The sequence below is a fragment of the Carassius gibelio genome, chromosome A3, assembly GCF_023724105.1.
Source record: "Carassius gibelio isolate Cgi1373 ecotype wild population from Czech Republic chromosome A3, carGib1.2-hapl.c, whole genome shotgun sequence".
Lineage (NCBI taxonomy): Eukaryota > Metazoa > Chordata > Actinopteri > Cypriniformes > Cyprinidae > Carassius > Carassius gibelio.
This window is the reverse complement of record NC_068373.1, coordinates 10,126,144-10,147,032: the sequence shown is the minus strand read 5'-3', so window position 1 is coordinate 10,147,032 and position 20,889 is coordinate 10,126,144. Positions and strand designations below refer to the sequence as shown.

The following is a 20,889-nucleotide window of genomic DNA, read 5'->3' as shown; positions in this document are numbered from 1 at the left end:
ACATTTGTCCAAAACAGCAGCTGGCAACCACAAGCTCCACTGAACACAATGAATCAAATTCAGGCCATAAGGCTGTACTTCTGGCCAATAAATCTCAACAATAGAAGTTTAATCACTCAGTTTAGTAGGAGTTCACAAAGAAAGTTTATGGACGATCATGGACGATGTTTTAAGTGACAGAACAGGGAACTTGTTAGAAATGTTACATTTCTAGTTGAGAATTATGGTGGCAGTGAGAAGAGAGGGTGAGTAGTTCATCTTTTCTGATTATATAACGGCAAGAATAGGATTAGTTTATACACTTTAAGACATTTCCTGTTCACTTTGATCCAATCAAAGATCTCCAAACTCATTGGATGTGGCTTCATGCATGTGGTTTAAACAAAAACACATTGCTATTTTAATCAAGAAGATTTTGAATTTAAAAAGAGCATTTTTTCCTCAAATCAGACAGTCTGTCTTCCATCACTGAATCTCTTATCCACAGTGTTTGGGAAGTAGGCAAATACAGCTAAACTGGAGTCGCAGTCCACTGTTTCGTACTTCTTACTTGAATGTAAAGCCTCCAGAAAGACAGAAACCCCCACATAAAACATGATTGTTAGGGGTATAATCTGTGCTAAACTTCTGCATTTGGCCTGGGTACGATTTATCCTCATCCTCCTCACGCGTGGTGTGTGTGTGTGTGTGTGTGTGTGTGTGTGTGTGTGTGTGTGTGTGGAGGTGTATTACACATAAAAGGGTGACCCTGTAGTCTTGCTGTGAAATGCTGAGGTCATGTTTATCCAGGACACTAATCTCCCCCTGTGCTCAGGAGATTTCATGCTTCAGGGACAGTGTGGACGATCAAGGGGGATTCCAAAGTTTCACCACTTACCTGTCTGGGATGGTCATTAATAAGGACAGGAAAGTGTACAAATGTGTTGACACCTCTTGATTTTTATTATACATTTTTTTTTTATTATTTGTTGTTAGAAAATGAGTTTCAAATCATTTAAACACTAGCTTTTATCTCAATAATTGCAAGAAATAAACTCGCAATTATGATTTTATTTTATTATGTATATCAATTTCTTTGAATTATGAGTTTACATTTTGCATCTGTTTTTCTTTCACCACAGAATAAAAAATAAACCGTAATAAAACATAATTGTGACTTATTTCATAATTCAGTAACACTTACAATAAGGTTCCATTAATGTTAGTTAATGTATTTTACTAACACAAATGAACTATAAATAAATATACAACAACAAATATCATACACACACACACACACACACACACACACACACACACAGATATATATATATATATATATATATATATATATATATATATATATATATATATATATATATATATATATATATATATATATATATATATATATATATATATACAGTACAGACCAAAAGTTTGGACACTCCTTCTCATTCAAAGAGTATTCTTTATTTTCATGACTATGAAAATTGTAGATTCACACTGCAACACACTGCCTTTTCATTTAATTATTATTATTGTTATCATTTAATTAAGATTTAAAAAATTGTGAGTAATAGATCTTTTACTTTTTTTGTAACCTGTCACAATGTAATAGAGGCGTTGAAAGGAAGATGAGGTTGTGTAAACTTAACTATTATATTAAAGACAATATACAGTAGATGGTGGCAAGTGGTCATGAAAACCAAATTATGAGTATTCTGTTAGCAAGAATCCCTTACTAATATTTACCTTACTTGATATCAGTGAGAAATAAATGTATTATACATATAAAACATTGGAATCCAAAGTATATGATCCTATTAAAGGCACATTTTGTCATCATTTACTCTCCCTGATGTTGTTTTCTTCTGCACAACACAAAATAAGATATTGTTGAGAATAAGAATGTTGAAGAATGTCCATATGATGAAAATCACTGGTGTCCAGAGCAACATGTCAGTGTTGCAACAAACAAAATATAAAAACTATATTTGTAAATGTGTAGAATAGTAACTTATTCATGGTGTCTGTGGTCTTGTTGGAATCTCAGTCTTTAGGTTTTCTTGTAATCTTATGAATTTGACTTGATCCTTCATTTCTGGGAATATTTCAACGTTCGTAGTCTTAGTTAGGTTCATTAAAGTGTATCCATCAATTTCAGTCTCTGTTTAAACAACAGGAGTCATAAAACTATATTTATAAAGTTACGGTTATAAAAGCAGTTATAAAGTACGTTATTAGTGTAATGCATTACATTATTATAGTATTATTTGAATTCAACATACTACCTTGATGGGGACAACGATGTCTCTTTTGAGAATATCTTTATAAAACATCTGAGAAAAGTATATTGTTCATTACTGAAGTAGATAACTAATGTTAACTAATGAACCTTATTGTAAAATGTTATCCATTATTACCTTTTTTGTTTTTAATTGCAAGTTTATATCTTGCAATCCTGAGTTTATATCTTACAAATATGAATTTTGCTCATAAATGAAAGAAAGAAGTGTCATCTATTTTTGTTTTTATAAACTTTTGTAAACTATATTCAGGAATGTTACAATAAAGTTTTAAAATCGGATATTGATGTACATTGTGAGAGTATTTGCTATTCAAAATCATATATATAATTGTAATAGATCATGGTACAGGTAATACTAGGTAATAATAAATAGGGTTTTACCTGGTGATGAGTTTGTTTTATTTTGTTTTATTTTATTTTATTTTTGTCACTGCTTTGACGTATTTCATATACAAAAGAAGACATGCTGAAGCATGTGGATAACAGCTGATGGTAGACATTTACTTCATAAAGAAAAAATTATATGGAAGTCAAGTACTATATCAACTGTTTGATTAGGAACATTCTTCAAAATATCTTCTTTTGTGTATAATGGCAGAATTTTTGTTTAAGATATATATAAAAAAAGAATCTGTTTTAGGTAATATATTTATATTTTTTGTTCTAACTCTATGGATGAGAGAGGCAGACCCCTCTTGCTGTAGCACCAGGTGTTTGGCTTGTTTTTTCAGTCTGTGGGCTAAATGAAGTCTAGCTCGCATTGGTCTGTCTCCACCTCCCTCTCAAGGGCAGCCCACCCCTGATGTGTGAGCTAGACCCCCACCTCATGGTCCCTGCACGTTATACCGAGATGAGATGGAGATCTAGAGACGCGTCCTGCGGGTGACACGCACGTTACAGAGGAAAAGCTGCTGATTTCGAGGGCTGAGGAATTTACTGATGAACTTAATTGATTCTTGAGGTCTCTATCTCCCCTTTATCTTTTGTTTCTTATCATTACTAATTATTTGTAACCGCCACCCTGAAGTTCATCGTTGTCATTCTGGCCGCCGGGATGGTGGCGTTTATCGGCGCGGTTATATGCATCATCGCCGCGGTTCACAGCGGATCTCCACCGGTATCCGCAGCCGCAGCTCAGCCCCTGGCGGACAACCATTCACTCTCGACGGGCACAGCCGGGAAGGCGTTTTCCACCGGGTCCGTCCCCAGAGCAGGACCGCTGGACGCTCTTCACGGTACTGATGCGACCAGTAGGGAACGAGGAGGACCGGAGGCTCCAACCTTCTACGGTTTAACGGGACTAGGGACCGGGGGCAGCGCGCAGCAGGTCACTTACAGCAGACTCATCTGCACCCCTGTCCCCGCCGGTGAGTGCAACCCGAAAAACTTTCAGCAACAAGCGGACGACCAGTCGTTATACGCGGGAGAGGACTGGGGGTACCTGCGCACCACCGCCGAGGAGCTCCGGCAGACCGTCCTACAGCAGAAGGATGAGATCCTCACGGATCAGAGAACCATACGGGAGCTAACGGGAAAGCTCTCGGAATGCGAGAGTGGCTTAAAGGGACGGAAGGTCCCAGAACGGAGCGCGGGACTCGGGGATGCGCGGAAAGAGAATAAGGAGCAAGTCATGATGCGGGACGATGCGGGGTCCTCGACGCGGACGCCTCGTGCGATGGAGGAGCTGGTGCATGTCATAACTCAAATGAAGGACCGCATTGAGAAACTGGAGGTAAGGAAGGCGCAAGAACTTATAAATGAGGTAAAGATGTGGGAGAGATTCAGCAAGATATGATTGAAGACATGAAGTGGGAAATCCATTAAAAATGTCTGGAAACTTGTCAGTTTAACATGTTTAAAAACATTTATCCATTTTCTAAAAAAAGAAATTATCTAGGCTAATATATATATATATATATATATATATATATATATATATATATATATATATATATATATAATGTAAGGTAAAATATTTGTGAAATGTTATATTAATGGTGAGCGTGATTTTACCAAGTGCAACATGTCCCTGGATCAACATTCTTGTTGCAATCCTGGAATAACATTCCAATCAACCAATCAGAATTGAGATGTACCTTTTCAGGAAATGTCAGTTTTAGGTTGGCAATCAGGGTTAGGTATTTCTACACCCTTGTTAATCAACTTTCATTTAAAAAAGATTTTAGCAATAAATTATGGGTAGGGATTGGGTTAAATCTGTATTTTTGGACAGTAGATGTTAATGAATAAAACTGGTGCTGAATGTTACTGTCTGACCTGTTGATGAACGCGATGAGTATGATAGGAGCGTTATATTAGTAGTTTCGGAGATGCAGGTATAGGCTACGTGCTGCAGTGAGCTCGTTAACTTCATCGCTCCTGTGAGAAGTTCGTTTGCGTTTCAGCTCACGTACGATCGCGCGCCTGTGCCCTGATTTATCTGTGTGCGCTGGATGCGCGTCCCTGATTGGGTTTCCATGGAAATTTAAGCTACGTGCGCAGTTTTTATGGTCTATGAGCCGATAGAAGCAACATATTACATCTCCATCAGGCCCACTTCTAGCGCATATGATTAACCTCGATCTAACCCAAATCTATCAGTCTCACGTAAATCTACTGCATGTGTGACAGCCGACCTGGTCTGTGACAGCAGAGGAGAGATGAGAAACATGATACACCACTGAAAGCATGGACTCTTGCAGCTGTGCATGACAGCTCTGCAAGCTAACTGGCACAGATCATTTTGAGGTTATCCCACAATAGAATAGAATAGAACAGAATTTGTTATTGCATGCAACTTGGGAATTACTGTGTTGTAATATTTTGTAATTAGTCTCCTTAAAAGGGATAGTTCACCCCAAACACAAATTCTGTCATCATTTACTCACCCTCAAGATGTTTTAAACATGTATGAGTTTCTTTCCTCATCTAAACACAAAAGAATATATTCTGACACCAAACATTTGCTGGTTCCCACTGACTTCCATGGTATGGAAAACAATACTATGGAAGACAATAGGGACCAGAAACTGTTTGGTTACCAACATTTTTCTTCTTTTGTATTCAGCAGATTTGGACAGGTTTGGAACCCCTTCAGTAAATGATGATAGAATTAGCATTTTGGGTGAAATATCTCTTTCAGCATCCAGCCTGATATGATGCATCATGAAGTCTTAAATTCGAGCAGGTTTGGTTTATTGCAGGATATTGCATGATGCATAACAGTTAACACCTGAAAATAGGCTCATAATTGTTTTTTGAGAAATAAAAGCTTGTATTTATGTGTATAAAAAATAATAAATGTGGTTCTTATGTCACTATGCACATGACAGGAACATCAAATAGTCAAAATATTGATTTTACATGCTCTTAAAGCTAAATGTCATATGATTACTGTCTTGTTTACAGTCTGAAAGGGCACCACCAGGATTCAATCACACAGACGCAAGCTCACAGAAAGCAGCAGGTGCTGCTCGCATGCCAAAGGCGGGTGCTCAGAGAAGACTGGAGGATCTGGAAGGAGAACTGAAGAGAAAGATAAAACTGCTGGAGGAGGAGAGGAAAGCACTGCGGAAAGAGACACAGAAGCATCAGGAGCATATTGACTACGGACTGGACACTGTACACCAGCGGATAAGCAGCCTGGAGAAAGGTGAGGCAGAGGTCAGATTTACTGCGGGAAGAAATATTGATTAAAAAAACAGATTTTACCAAGAGCTTCTTAAAGGGATAGTTCAACAAAAAATGACAACTGTGTCAGTGTTTACAATTCCAAAACTGTATGACTATCTTTTTTCTCCTGTGGAATATAAAATACAATATTTTGAGTGTTGACTGTTTTTTGTGTGTATTCATTTGTATTTATTTATTTATTGGTCAAAACAATGGCAGTCATTGGGCTCCATTGTGGGTTGGTTCTCGGCATTCTCTAAAACATCTACTTTACAGACATGACAAGTAAACAATGATGCAAATAAGTAGACAATGAGAGAAGTTCATTTTATGGGTGGACAAACAAATGAATTATAATACTAAATGTTCGTTCAAAACAAGTTAAGCTTTATGCTTTAAAAGCAGCTTATATTTTTTGTTTGTCTTGTTTCTCTCACGTTTTTCTCACAGGTCTCTCTGAGAACAAGTTTCCAGAGGGTTACAGGCTCTCATTCCCTGTACGCAGCTCTTCCATGTATGCCACTGTAAAGCATGAGATCCCATCCCTGGCCGCTCTGACTGCCTGCTTGTGGATCAAGCCTGCCAAAAGCATCTTGGGAACAGCCGCTTCCTATGCTGTTTTTGACCAGAGCCACGAATTTGTGCTTCAGCAGTTGGTTCATGGGCCCGTTGAGCTCATCATTAATAATGAGGTAGAGCATCACAGAATCCAATCTGACAGACAGGAAACAGAATTGTGAAGCATTGAATTATTCTCAAGCTCATGACATTAATTCATTCAGGAGACGGACATTCAATACACTGCAAAGAACTGGAACATAAGAGAGGATTCGTTTGAGGGTTGGACTACAGTGTTTGTGCTGTATGTTTGCTCGTTTTTGACAAACTATAAAGAACCAGCTCCTAAGATTCATTTGCTCAAGGTTTCAGACTACATTGGTTGCATTGGTTCTTGCTTTTTCTTTGAAATGAATGGCTTACTGGAGTCATTTAGGAGTGTTGCATCTATAGTGCTGGAAAGGCTATATTTTATTATGGCGTGCCATTGACATTTGGCAAAAGAATTCACAAAGCTTCATTTGCAGGATCAACTACATAGAAAAACAATGGAAACATAGCACATTGGAAATAAAACCATAATATTTAGCTTAAAGAATAACAATTGTATTAGCATCCACACCACTGTACGATAGTACGATCAATGCTGCAGAAATGTTGTATGCTGCTCTGTAATATTGGATGTATTCTGAGTGGCTGTCAATGTTTTTATCATTCATTAGCTGAAAAAAAAATCATCTTCTGTCATTATAGTTGTGGTGTGGACTATTGTCATATAATTGGAATGATTAATAAAACTGTATAGTATCATTATAGTTATAGTCCATTGTGTGAACAGCCCTACAAAGGAAAAGTACATTTTTAGTATTCTTTTAGTTGTATGTTTTTAGTAAAAGATGAACAGATGCTTAGTTTGACCTCTGACTGCTCTAATGGTTTGCTGAAGCAAATTGAATTGTTTTGTGTGCGTTCACGTTTTTTCAGTGTTGCAATAGTGGACAGTAAGATAATCTGCCAGGCTTTCTTTCCAAAGTGCAGACTAGTCTGATTTATCCAAGCACATGTATCTCAGGATCGGTGTTTGGATTTTAATTTGAACGTTTTTTTGCTCCTCCATCCTGTAGGTGGCGCCATTATCTCTGAACTTAACAATGGGCAGATGGCAGCATATGTGTGTGAGCTGGAACCGGAGAGCTGGATCGTGGCATGCCTACTTAGGGGGCAAGCTAAAGATTGAAGGAAGTGACCTGGCAACCCGTCACAGCATCCGCCCGGGAGGAACCCTCATACTTGGCCAAGAACAGGTACGCCAGATTCTGGCCATTGTAACTGGTTGCCAGGTAGTGGCAGCTCAAGATGAGCAGCATTTGGTATTCACACAGCATGGAAAAGTCACCATCAACACAAACCAAATCTGAAACATGCCTTTTTGTTTATCCTTTCCTTTCCTTTCCCTGCCCTCTTCATCCCTCTCTAGTTAAACTCCAGTGCACTTATCCTTTAATTAGACCTAGTAAAGCTTAAAGTTGTTCTCTGTTTCATGTTTTTTCATGTAGTCTGAGGTTGTGCTTTTAAGCTGGACTGACTACCATAAGCAAAATGATAAGAAAAACCATGTTTCCAGAGCTGTTTCATTTTATAAAGGAATTTTCTGGGAATTCTCTGAGCTGCTTCATACTACATTCCTTCATTACTACATACAGTGTCACTGGTTGTTTGAGCTTATTTCTAGGATAATTGTTTTTTAAATTAATATTGGAATATAAGACACTTAAAATGACACATTGAAATATTGCATCACATTTTTAAGAAGCTTTAATATTTTAATATCAATGGAGCTGAAAGGAAAAAGATTCCACTATTTCAGAAACAGTCAAATGTGCTTTTGTTGTTTTTATCTTTGTTTAAATGTCATTTTGGACAGTCTTTATTGTGGCACAATATACACTTCAAACAAACACTGATATATATATATTTATTTATTTATTTATTTATTTTTGTGTGTGCCTGTGTGTCTCAGTTGTTTGTTTTTTTCACTTTGCTTAGAAAGTAATGGTGGAATGATTGTTTAAAGATATCAAGAAAGTCGATGTCTGGATGTAATGATTGTTTCTTTAAAATAGTATTTAAATAGCTTTCATAAAAAAAAAAGAAGAAGAATAAAAATAAAATGGTGTTTTTCAAAAACAAAAAAGAAAAATCAGATCTAAGCCATCCATTGATTTCAATGAATAAGGAGATTATTATTTTTTTTATATTACTATATTATTTGCTGCACCGTTTAAATGCATTATTAACAAGAAAATGGCATTTTCACAGAAACTGCAATATATTTCACAAACAATTCCAAAGAAATGTCAAACTGTTTTTTTGAAATTTTGAAGTAGAAAAACAGAAATAGTAACCTTTATTTTATATACAATTTAAAACACTTTTTTTACAGTGTATTTCCTGTCTCCTGCAGAGCTCAATGGGCGGTCTTCGTTTCGACGCATCAAGGGCTATGGTGGGAGAGCTGTCTGATTTTAACATGTGGGACCGGCTGCTTTCACACACAGAGCTCTCTGCTCTTGCCCACTGCAGCACGAGGATGCTGGGTAATGTAGTACCGTGGACCAGCCGTGAGGTGGAGGTTTTCGGAGGCGTCACCAAGCAACTGGCCAATCATTGCGAGCAACGCACCAGCGCCAAACAGTGATGTGCTCCTGAGTCTCGTTTAAGGGTCAGATAGTCAAAGACAGGGTGTTCAGATTCATCAGAGAGCAAAACACCTTGCCATGGTCATGGTCTTTTATTGAAGGCAAAGTTTTTTGTTAGAAGTGTTTGCTGAAACATGCCTAACTATCATTACTGTTGAAGGTTAGTGATTCGAACAAAAACCTAACCCTAAGGATTAAACAAAAGTGCATAAGTCATCCCACGCTACAAACAAGAATAATACCTCAAATCTACCAGCTTGTTGGGGTGAAGTGTGCTCTTAGTTTTCTAAGCAATCAAACTTGTGATTTCCACATGGACGATGATAAAATGAGTGCAAATATTCTTGACTTAAACGAATAGTTCAGCCAAAAATTTAAATTCTGTCATAATTTACTCATTCTCAGGTTATTCCAAACCTGTATGAATGTAGTTTTTTCTGTCGAGCACAAAAGATGATATTTTGAAAAATGTTGGTTGTGAAACAGTTGCTGCAAGCCATTGACTTCCATAGTATTGTCTTTTTCCCTACAGGGGCTACCAGCAACTGTTTGGTTACCAACACTCTTCAAATATCTTTTTTTTGTGCTCAGATGAAGAAAGAAATGTGTACAGGTTTGGAACAACACGAGTGTGAGTAAATGATGACAGAATTTTCACTTTTGGCTGAACTATCCCTTTAAGTAGCAGTCACATTAACTATCGTTTGGTGAATTTATTTCTTTATTTTTCGCAAGATTCACAGATTTCGCAACAGGCTTAGATTGGTCGTGTGGATTCGCTTGACCAAAAGATGACTGGCTTGAAAGTGACTTCTGTGTGAGAAGTGTGTGACCCTTCACAGGAAGTTTGATTGACACCAATCATAACACAGAATCTGCCATTTTTGTCTGACAAACAAACCAGACAGGAGAGTAATTTAACGTCGGTGGACTTGAACTTGAAAAATGGTGTGTATTGATGTCTTTCCGTGGTTGAAACAAGATACCTTCTCATGTTCATTCATATTTAATTCATGTTATAATATTGTATTTTTAACTAATGTTGAATTAGAGCGCATGGCTTGTTGGTTATAGCAACAGTAATGAAGGGGGGCGGGTCTTTCCTAAGGGTCAGTCGGCAATGGATCTTTTTCGCCAAAATTGTATTGAAATGACTGTGACCACACCTTTACAGACAAGCCATATCTAGGGAACAGAATATTACCAGTATCACAGGCTCTTTTCTAACTAGCAATGTCCAGATAGCAATATACCATTCAGAACAGATCAGCAATGGCGTAGCAATTGCGTGGAAAAGCATCTCTCTTTTTACATTATATACTTCTTATTTATTACTATTTATATCTTGTTGATTATCTGAGTGTAAACATTTGTTGTGGGATCTTCAGGCTCAGTGTTTGATGATTTATTCTTTCCCACATTTCAAAACAAATATTTGCATACTCATTCAGATTTGTTATTTATACAGTATTTGATTGAAATTAGTTAAGAAAAAACACTCACACAGCTGGGAATATGTTTGCTTTTAGTCTGCAGTTTTTTTTATACTAGGTTTTTTGTGTGTATGTTTGATCTCTTTTTTTTATTTTTTTTATAAGATGTTTTTGAATCACACTGTTACTATGGTGATCACTTCAGCAGACTCAATCCTATTGGTCAGACCAGTCCTGGTTGAATTCTACTCCATTCAAATCCCTTTAACAGCATCAGAATCACATCGAATTAGAACGAACAGACTGAAAAGGGAGCAGTTGAAAAAGGCTCTTGGCCAGATGAAGACTTCAGCAATATTTCATAGAATAACTACATTAAGCTTTAAAGCCATGGTTTTGAAACCCTATACAATGTGACATATACAATAACATGCTTTCTGAGAACTGTATTCAGTGTTAAACGTAATCTGCAAATATCTACTGTTCATACTGAGAAATTAGCATGTATAGCCTATATAGATTTATAAAAAAATCTACTCAACAAAATTCTATATGTAAAATAAGCAACAAACATTCCGAACGATGAATGTAAAATTCTTAGACAATATACATTCCACCGTCTATCTATCTCCCTATCATAACTGTGACTGAATAGGCATCTCGGAGCTTATGTAAATTATGCTGCACATGCTTTATGTGGATTATACTCCATGTATTATTTATATGTAAGATGCAGCAGTATGGAAAATGCCTGTTTTGTGGCCTTGTCAAACACAAGAATGTTGTCCCAAATGCACAATCATGAGATATATATACACACTGATGGACAGCAGTGAGATTATTATGGATGTGGTTTCATTTTGGTGCAAACAGTTGTTGTTTTTTAAGCATGTGGTTTGAGATTGTGTGGTCATTTGATTGAACAGCACAAGATCATCATAATTGGTGGGGATTGTGTTTTTGAAGGTGTTTTAGCACTAAAAATATATATAAAAAAAATGTTGGATGTATAATGTAATCGCTGTTAGTGCAATGCCTGTTTGTTTGCATCCAGTGGTCATTTGGTGATGTTCTATTCTCTTCATGTACATGAACAAGCTTTAAATTGTATTCAGAAAGACTGATTGCTACCTTTTCTGGAAAACATTGGAAGTTGGATATAAAGTTCTCTCATTTTGCTTGAATGTTTTTCTACACTATGAGGATTTACTCATTTACATTTTTTTTTAATCTTTCTTCTATTCTGTAATGTTTGTTTTTTGCATTCTGTCTGTGTCTTTGTCTGTGTTGAAATGGAGATCATATGTGTTCAAATCTAAGATGAAAATGAGAATGAAAAAATAATGCACAACAAACAGAAGAGCGGTCTTTCATTTCTCTCTGTCTCTATTTATTGCATTTGTGTTTTACTAAAAATGTTTCCTAAGAGGCTGTGCACTGTTTCTGTTCATTAGCTCCATTCATCCTTGTACTCATCATCATCTGAATGTTAAGAATTTATCTTCCAGAATCAGACTTTTCAGGAAAAGAGATTGACTAAAATGAACTCCCAAAACTTACTACAGATTCTGGAAGATAAATTCTTTAAAGAGTGGTACAAGAGGATGTGATGCTGGTCCTTCAAGAGTCACTCTCAACTAATCTGTCCACAAAGCCTATAAGAAAAATAAGTCCTGACACAATGCACTTCTGGAGACTCCAGGTAGGTTGTAGTTTTGGAAAACTAGACTAAATGGTGGTTTCACACAAAATGCTACACCTTCAATTCTTAATTCTTTTGCAGTTAACGTTTCTCTTTTCTTCTCCACTTTTTTTTTCTGACCCATTGAGCATTTTGTTGTCCAATGGTCATGCCCTTTGCAAAATCTAGCAATGCATTAGTATTGCATGCTTCTTGTGTGCATTTAATATATATATATATATATATATATATATATATATATATATATATATATATACACAGTGGGGATCGAAAGTTTGGGCACCCCTTGCAGAATCTGTGAAAATATAAGTAATTTTCAAAAAATAAGAGAGATCATACTAAATGCATGTTATTGTTACTGTCCTGAGTAAGATATTGTACGTAAAAGAAATTAACATTTAGTCCACAAGACAAAAGAATTGCTGAAATTATTAAAATAACCCCCTCAAAAGTTTGGGAACCCTTGGTTCTTAGTACTGTGTTCTGTTACCTGATGATCCTCGACTGTCTTTCTGTTTTGTGATGGTTGTGCATGAGTCCCTTGTTTGTTCTGAACAGTTAAACTGAGCAGCGCTCTTCAGAAAAATCTTCAAGGTCCTGAACATTCTTCAGTTTTCCAGCATCTTTGCATATTTGAACCCTTTCCAGCAGTGACTTTATGATTTTGAGATACATCTTTTCAGACTGAGGACATTTGAGGGACTCAAACACAACTATTTAAAAAGATTGAAACATTCACTGATGCTCCAGAAGGAAACAAGATGCATTAAGAGCTGGGGGTGAAAACTTTTGAACACGATGAAGATGGCCAAATTTTTCTTATTTTGTTGAAATATAATTGTTTTCCATTTAGTTCTGCCCTTCGTAAGCAACAGAAGATACTTGTATGTTTCCCGGTACACAAATTAAGTACAATTTACCTTGATCTTCAAATTCCAAAAGTTTTCACCCCCCAGCTCTTAATGCATCTTGTTTCCTTCTGGAGCATCAGTGAATGTTTCAATCTTTTTTAATAGTTGTGTTTGAGTCCCTCAAATGTCCTCAGTGTGATAAGGTGCATCTCAAAATCATAACGTCCCTGCTGGAAAGGGTTCAAATATGCAAAGATGCTGGAAAACTGAAGAATCTGCAGGACCTTAAAGATTTTTCTGAAGAGCGCTGCTCAGTTTAACTGTTCAGAACAAACAAGGGACTCATGCACAACCATCACAAAACAGAAAGACAGTCGAGGATCATCAGGTAACAGAACACAGTATTAAGAACCAAGGGTTCCCAAACTTTTGAATGGGGTTATTTTAATAATTTCAGCAATTCTTTTGTCTTGTGGACTAAATGTTAATATCTTTTATGTACAATATCTTACTCAGGACAGTACTAAATAAAAAAAATAACATGCATTTAGTATGATCTCTCTTGTTTTTTGAAAATTACTCATATTTTCACAGATTCTGCAAGGGGTGCCCAAACTTTATATATATATATAACTTTTAGTCAGATTTTTTGCATCATCTTATCTGTAAAAGAAAACTATGCACACCTGAATATAAGGAGTTTTTAACTTCCAGCCTTCATGGACAATTATATATCATTCATAAATGATGAAATACAAAATTAATAGTAGTTATTAAGATTGATGTGGTTTGGAATTGATAAAATGTGCTAGGAAAAGAAGCCCAGCATGCTTTACCTAAATCCACCTCTGTACCCGAGAAGCACAGAACAATAAGCCTGGATGTGTTTTTAAAAGGAGGTCTAGAGGTTCTCCAAAGCTGCTAATGTAGAGCCTCGAGCTGTTTTTTTCTTTTCTTCTTGTCATTTTCCTTTTCTGGATTTTTTCGACCTTTGTTCTTCTAATGCAGGACAAACAAAAACAAAATAAGTTAAAGGGATAGTTCAACAAAAACTAAAAAACAGTTATCATTTACTCACCCTAAAGTTGTTGGTCCAAACCTGTATAAATGTCTTTCTTTTGCTGAATACATATGTATATCTTGAAGTCTGTGTAACCACAGAGTTGAAGGTCAAATTGACTTCCAGTCATTTTTCTTCCATACTATGGAAGTCAGTGGAGTCCATTGTTCTGAACTGGTTACCCATATTCTTCAAAATATCTGTTAATATTCAACAGAAGAAGGAAAAGTGAGCAAGTAATGACAGAATTTAAATAGGCAAACTATCCCTTTAACATATTTATAGATCAGTTTGATAAATAAAAGATGTCTTTTATTTATCAGAAAATTCAGATGAGAAAGCCAAGTAAAGCATGTTCATACAGTTGAGTATCATATCCTTCTATGTTACAGCTGAGAAACTCCAACTCTGTTTGCTATTCTGAGGTTTATACAGCTTTAAAAGTGCCAACAAAGTCTTTGAAGGTGGAGAAAAAAAAAACACTAAAACTCCCAAACAATAGACATACAAACCAACATCCCCAGTGGAGATGTGAATGATGCTTGGGAAATATGTGTAGGAGGTCTTTAACCTCTGTTATGAAACTGTTATCTGTGTTGGCGGAGTGGGTGCTGATGGCAACCCGCTCAATAACATCTGCACGTGGACCAAAAAAACGAACAAAAACAAAATTAATAATCAGTATATATGAATCAAACACATGTGAACAGAACTTTGGTTGGTTTAATATTCTACAATGCATAAAAAAATATGCTGAGTTTTTAGATGCCTTTTCCCAGGATGAGACACTGACAGTGGATATATGCATACACCCGGAAGTATTGCCTAGTAAGACCTTAATTAGCTTGTTGGGGTTTGTTTAATTAGGGTTGGAGCTTAGCTCTCAGGACAAGTTTGGAGACCCTCGGAGAACAACAGCCACAACAAGAACAACAATAGTTATAAAGAAGAAGAAAAAGAAGAAGCACGGCATTATATAAACGGATGAAAATTAAAGAAAGAAAGAAAGAAAGAAAGAAAGAAATGGACGGAGGCGGAAGTAAACAGGTCACGTGGGTCGGAGGTTGCCAAGGTCGTCGTGTCTCCATGACAACACCTGCGGAGGAACGAGTCTGTAAAGCGCTACAGAGCGGTATGCGATTGAGCTACATTGATGTAAATAAAACATTACCGAGCTTTTAAATGATTTACATGTTTACATTGCTCCATCTGTTTTGGCTGTTTATCACTCATAGCGTTTAAAGCCCAGGCGTGATGGAGTCGAGCTAGCAAGCTAACATTAGCCCAGAGATGCTAAAAACAAGCGCGCACTCGACACGTTTGTTTATCTTCATAATCATGTAACGTTAACTATCAGTTTATCTGTTCCTTTCAGATAATGACGTGCTGGAGACGGAAACCTGTATTTCTGTATTTTAATTATTTATTTTTTCAATTGGAATTCGTTTTATTAAGTGTTTAGAATTCTGGTTCAGTTCTGTTGCAGTGTGAAAACTTTATTTAGTGTTTATTTTGTATAAATCTGGTCGTTTTGATTGAATAGTTGTTGAGTGTTGTGAAATGATTTTACAGTAACGTTAATTGACAAAATGTAATGACACAGGCTTAAATGAAATGTTTTTGGAAACAAGTCTCTTCTGCTCTTCAGAGCTGCATTTATTTAATCAAAAGTACAGTAATATATATTTTGATGTCATTAGAATTTAAAGTAACTCTTTTCTTTTTCAGTATATTTTAAAATGTAATTTATTTCCATGACAGAAGCTGTATTTTCAGCATCGTCTCTCCAGTCTTCAGTATCACATGATCCTTCAGAAATCATTTAATGTAGTTTTAGAAACTCTTCCTCTTTCCTAACACAGCTATGAAGCTTTAAAAGTCCCAATTTTCAAGAATCGCCAAGAAGTATAATGTTTAAATTCATGACAAGATTATAGTATTTTCCTTAGTGTTCATTTTTGTACATTTTCTTATTTGATGAGGAAAGTAACCCACATTTACATTTATTTATAGACAAACAAATGTGTTCTTCATTCTCTGTCCCAATGCTAAAAATGGGTGAGAATTTTGAACTAATGTCCTGATTTTCCATTTCTTCAGTCAGGACTAATCCTTCTATCTCTCTCTCTATCTTTAGTAAAGGATGGGAGAAACCGTTGATGGTAAAAAAGAGGATGCCGACTACAAAAGACTACAAAGCTTTCCTCTCATCAGGGTGGGTGCAGCTCGCCTGCTGCTGTGACCCAGATAGAAATAACCAGTTATGGATGTGTCTGTGTTTGTCTGTATTAGATCACTCAAACTGCTCCCTTTTCCATCCTTTTCAAAACATGATTTTTATTTTTCTCTCATGCATAATATTTGCTTCTTTTTTTTGGCATCTTAATATTTTGTTCTGCCTTGATCAACTTAATGTAGTTTCTTATAATATGATTAATACATGTTTACATTATTGTAATTTAAAATAACTTTTTTCTATACACTGCTGTCTCTCATGCTCACCAAGGCTGTATTTATTTGATAAAAAAACTTTAAATATCATGAAATATTATTACAATTTAAAACAACTGTTTTTGAATACATTTTAAAATGTAATTTACCACTGTGAAGGACAAGCTGAATTTTCAGAATTATTACTCCAGTCTTTAGTGTCACATGATCCTTCAGAAATCATTCTGATATGCTTATTTGCTGCTCAATAAACATGGCTTATTATCTTTCTTGAAGACATTTGTGCAGACAAAAATATATTTATCCATCACTTGTTTCATTTATTCCATAATTTTATTAGTTTGTTCCCTTGTTTTAGTTCAGTTGTGGCCACAAATTAAGATCCGCTTTGCTCCATAAAACCTGTAAGAGCTTGACTACACTATGTTCTGCTGGTTTTGTGTGCAGCACACAGATATGCCAGAGGAGATGCGCGTGGAGACGATGGAGCTTTGTGTCACAGCCTGCGAGAAATTTGCCTCCAACAATGAGGTCAGTCAGGTTTGTGTTTGTATGTGAGCTTGCCCTCTTGGCTTTCAGATGAATGTGTTCCCCAGCTCACACAGGTGGGGTTGGGCTCTGTGTTTCCGTCTAGTACTGAGTCAGGATGCTTCACACACACACACACACACACACACAGTCTGGCCATCTGGACTGCTCCAGTAGCCTACATGCTTTCATCTCACTCTCTTTCTCGCTGGTTTTTCAGAGTGCTGCCAAGATGATCAAGGAGTGCATGGATAAGAAGTTTGGCAGCTCGTGGCATGTGGTGATCGGTGAGGGGTTTGGATTCGAGGTGAGCCATGAAGTCAGGAACCTGCTCTACATGTTCTTTGGGGGAAGTCTGGCTGTGTGTGTTTGGAAATGCTCCTGATGTCACTTCCTGCCCACACAGTCGCCACTGTGAGATATTTATACTCATGGATCTGTCCTAACTATGCAGCCCTATTTGACTTGAGACATTTGTGTGTGTATGCACATGTGTGAAATTGGAAGAGGGGAAAAGGATACAGATTCTTGTGCACTTCTCCAGATCACTCTTTTCCTGTCTTACGTTTTTATGGATAGGCTTCAATTTTAAGCCATAAACACAGATTAAAAAGGAGTTTGATTAACTCTTTTTTGCAATTTTTTTTATTCAACCTATGGAGTTTATTGCAACCTATTTAAGAAAATGTTTCAGTTTTGTCCTCTTCCTGTGCTGTTTACTTTCTTAAAACATATTGGTTTTATTGTGTGCAATCCATTATAGCACGTTATTCCAAAGAAAACCTTTGCCTTTGTAATCTTTCATCAAATTGTATTAACTTGCCACTACTCTCAAATGACTTTCATTTTTAGTCCATCATGTTTTCAGTTCCCTCCCATTCAAGCATCCGTCACCATTCTTCATAACTCAACTGTGAATGAATGAATTCTGGTATGCAACACTCACGTTAATGGCCAATCAGTTCCAAGTGGATAAAAGTGCAGCTCACCCTTTTTTTAGCTGAATGTTATTTTTCATTCAGAAATGAATCGTATTACAGAGGTAAAATTGGTTGAGAAGTCTGTGTCATGTTAAAGTTTACATGGTGTACAGTTAAAAAAAAAAAAAAAATGATAATTTTCCTTTTAATCCATGATCTTGCATTCCTTTTCTATTTAGGCTCTGTGTGATATTGAATATTGTTTACTAATAGCCAAATAGCTAATTAGTCATAGTTTAAGCAATATTGCTTTTGGCTCGGCTCGGCTCGCTCATCCATCCCTCCCTCTACAGTTAAGTCCTGCTCTTGATGAATATCCTGTTTCATTCGGATATACACTACTGTTAAAAAGTTTGAAGTCGGTAAGATTTCATAAGTACACTCAGGTTGTGGTTAGTTCAAAACACTAATATTGTCAAATGTTAGTACAATTTTAAAAGAAACGTTTTCTAATTTAATATTATTTATTCCTTTGATGTTAAAGCTGAATTTTCAGTATTATCAGTGTTGAAAACAGTAGCGCTGCTTAATGTTTTTGAGGAAACTGCAATACATATTTGGATGGGTTGGATGGGATAAACCAGATCACAAAATGTTAAACCTCTTACCTCAAACCTTTGAACAGTAGTGTGTGTCACATTACTGAGGTGAAATGGATTATGAGTGGCAATATAAACAGTTTAGTGTAGTTTTGAAAGAGATACTTAAGTCTATTTCAATCTATTTGTGAGTGGACATACAGTGATGTGCTCTGTAATAACTGAAGTGCCAGTCTGCATTTCTGTCTCTTGATGCTCAGAATACTTGCTTGTATTTGTTTGGCAGGCTGCGTAGGAATGTGTTTTCTGTGTGAGGCTGTTCAGCACAGAATGTGTGTCATTGCACTACATTTCATGTGTCATTTTCTCTCTCTCTCTCTGTCTCTGTCTCTCTGTCTCTTTCATTCTGTTTCCGGTCCAGTAGTGTCTCTCTCAGTGGGCTGCTCTGACACCTGTTTCAGATTCCTCTTTCCCTTTCATTGTTAATTTTTTTTTTCCTTCTATCCTTTCATTGTCACCCCAGGAATCTTGTGCCGTGTACTTTCCCCCTCTTTACATAACCATTATTTGTAGAGTGTGAATACTTGAACATGACATACATTGTCAGAACTTGATTTCTGAAGGTTTCTGTAGTCATGCAATAATGCAGTTAGTACTCTCTCTCTTTTTTTTGGTACCACTTCACAGCCCTGAATTGCATAAATGCTGAAACCATTCACTATCATAATTTGCAACAATTTAAAACCTAAAACATAATCTAATAGTCTTTAATCCTATTTTGAAGGTACGTTTAAGTGGTTATGTAATTATAGAAGTTGCAGTTGCTCATTTGTCATTTAACTATGGGAGTAATTTCTGTGCCACAAGTGTTATTAAATGAAACTGCATAAATAGCAGATGAAAAATGTCATCTGCCAGTAGTTGGCCAACTTAATAGTTCCGCCTCCAGACATATGCCATTGTTTGAGCCAGTGTCATTGTGTTCAGCCCAGTCAGGCCACTGATTACAATTCTGATGCACATGCTATAGTGAACACTTTACCTTGAATTATTTGAGTTCACATGAGTGAACAGATTCAATTGTTATTTTAAAAATATTTTTGAATCTTTATGTATTTTTATTTTTTTATCACTGCTAATTTAATTGGTTGCTGTTTGACACTTTTGATACATCAAACTTGCTGCCAAGTTCATGAGTTTGATCAGAGAGGCCTGCAAATTATGTTTCAGTCATCATCCTGAGAAACAATTAAACTGTGCAAACCGTGCTTTTGATTTCAACTGAAGTTAAATGCTGCAATATTTTATCACAATGCAGTAAACCTTTTAATGACTTTATGATCTTTTATTCAATTTTTTATTATTTTTATGGCAACTCTGTGCAATAATTTCCTCTGTTTAGATAAATAAAATTGTCGAAAGACACGTGAGTCTACTGATTCTTGAGTACTGAGAATGGAGGACTTTTTAGTTGATTATACAAATGAATGATTCTGATTTAATAAGAGGTATTCACCTGTGTTTGGGTGCGTCTCCTACTCTAATGTACCACAAATAGTTTTTTTCCCTTGTTAATTATTACAGTACTTGCAGTAATGTGTGCTACTCTCAACTCTGATTCCGACGGCCCCCATTCACTGCAGGGAGCTGGTAATGCAATGCCAAATTTCTCCAAAACTTTTCCGATAAGGAAACAAACTCATCTATATCTTGGACGACCTGAGTGTGAGTACATTTTCAGCAAATTTTCAGTTTTGAGTGAGTTAATCCTTAAAAAGGTACATTTAATATAAATTTGAATCACTATGAAGTATTAAGTTATGTGTCAGCCTTTGCCCTATGTCTTTTCAATCCACAACTAATTTGTGAAGTCAGAGAGCTGCAGTTTAATGCGATTTCCAATGTGTTTAATTCTAATTAGCCTTGTTGCCTCTGATGTTATGAATCTTGTAAATCCGGTATCTAATATGTTTATATAGGCTTTATCCACAAGCTCCTCCTAATGTCCCTCTTCTCTTCTGTCCACCTCATCAAACTCATTTCTTGCCCAGTCTCTTCTCTTTCTCTCACCCTCTCCACTCTCTCTGTGTTTCAGATGAACTGAACCCAGATCAGATGATGGGCTG

At 36.3% G+C, this 20,889-nt stretch overlaps 2 protein-coding genes across 4 annotated transcripts; both read left to right on the top strand.

Moving 5' to 3' along the window:
* Positions 1 to 3,101: 3,101 nt before the first annotated feature.
* On the top strand, positions 3,102 to 12,012 carry LOC127946171 (neuronal pentraxin-2-like). The gene is made up of 5 exons (XM_052542537.1): positions 3,102 to 4,022; positions 5,699 to 5,942; positions 6,413 to 6,654; positions 7,645 to 7,824; positions 8,985 to 12,012. Exons 1-5 carry the CDS (start codon positions 3,345 to 3,347, stop codon positions 9,216 to 9,218), a joined length of 1,578 nt encoding a protein of 525 aa, XP_052398497.1. The 5' UTR covers positions 3,102 to 3,344; the 3' UTR covers positions 9,219 to 12,012.
* A 3,228-nt stretch (positions 12,013 to 15,240) lies between these two features.
* Positions 15,241 to 20,188, top strand: LOC127946160 (dynein axonemal light chain 4). Of its 3 annotated transcripts, none has more exons than XM_052542505.1 (4): positions 15,241 to 15,397; positions 16,403 to 16,480; positions 17,164 to 17,247; positions 17,465 to 20,188. In XM_052542505.1, exons 2-4 carry the CDS (start codon positions 16,409 to 16,411, stop codon positions 17,627 to 17,629), a joined length of 321 nt encoding a protein of 106 aa, XP_052398465.1. In that variant the 5' UTR covers positions 15,241 to 15,397; positions 16,403 to 16,408; the 3' UTR covers positions 17,630 to 20,188. The 3 variants fall into 3 exon arrangements, with proteins under 3 accessions (XP_052398465.1, XP_052398475.1, XP_052398485.1); XM_052542515.1 differs by having other exon boundaries at positions 15,293 to 15,420; XM_052542525.1 differs by lacking the exon at positions 15,241 to 15,397 and adding an exon at positions 16,281 to 16,323.
* Positions 20,189 to 20,889: the final 701 nt, after the last annotated feature.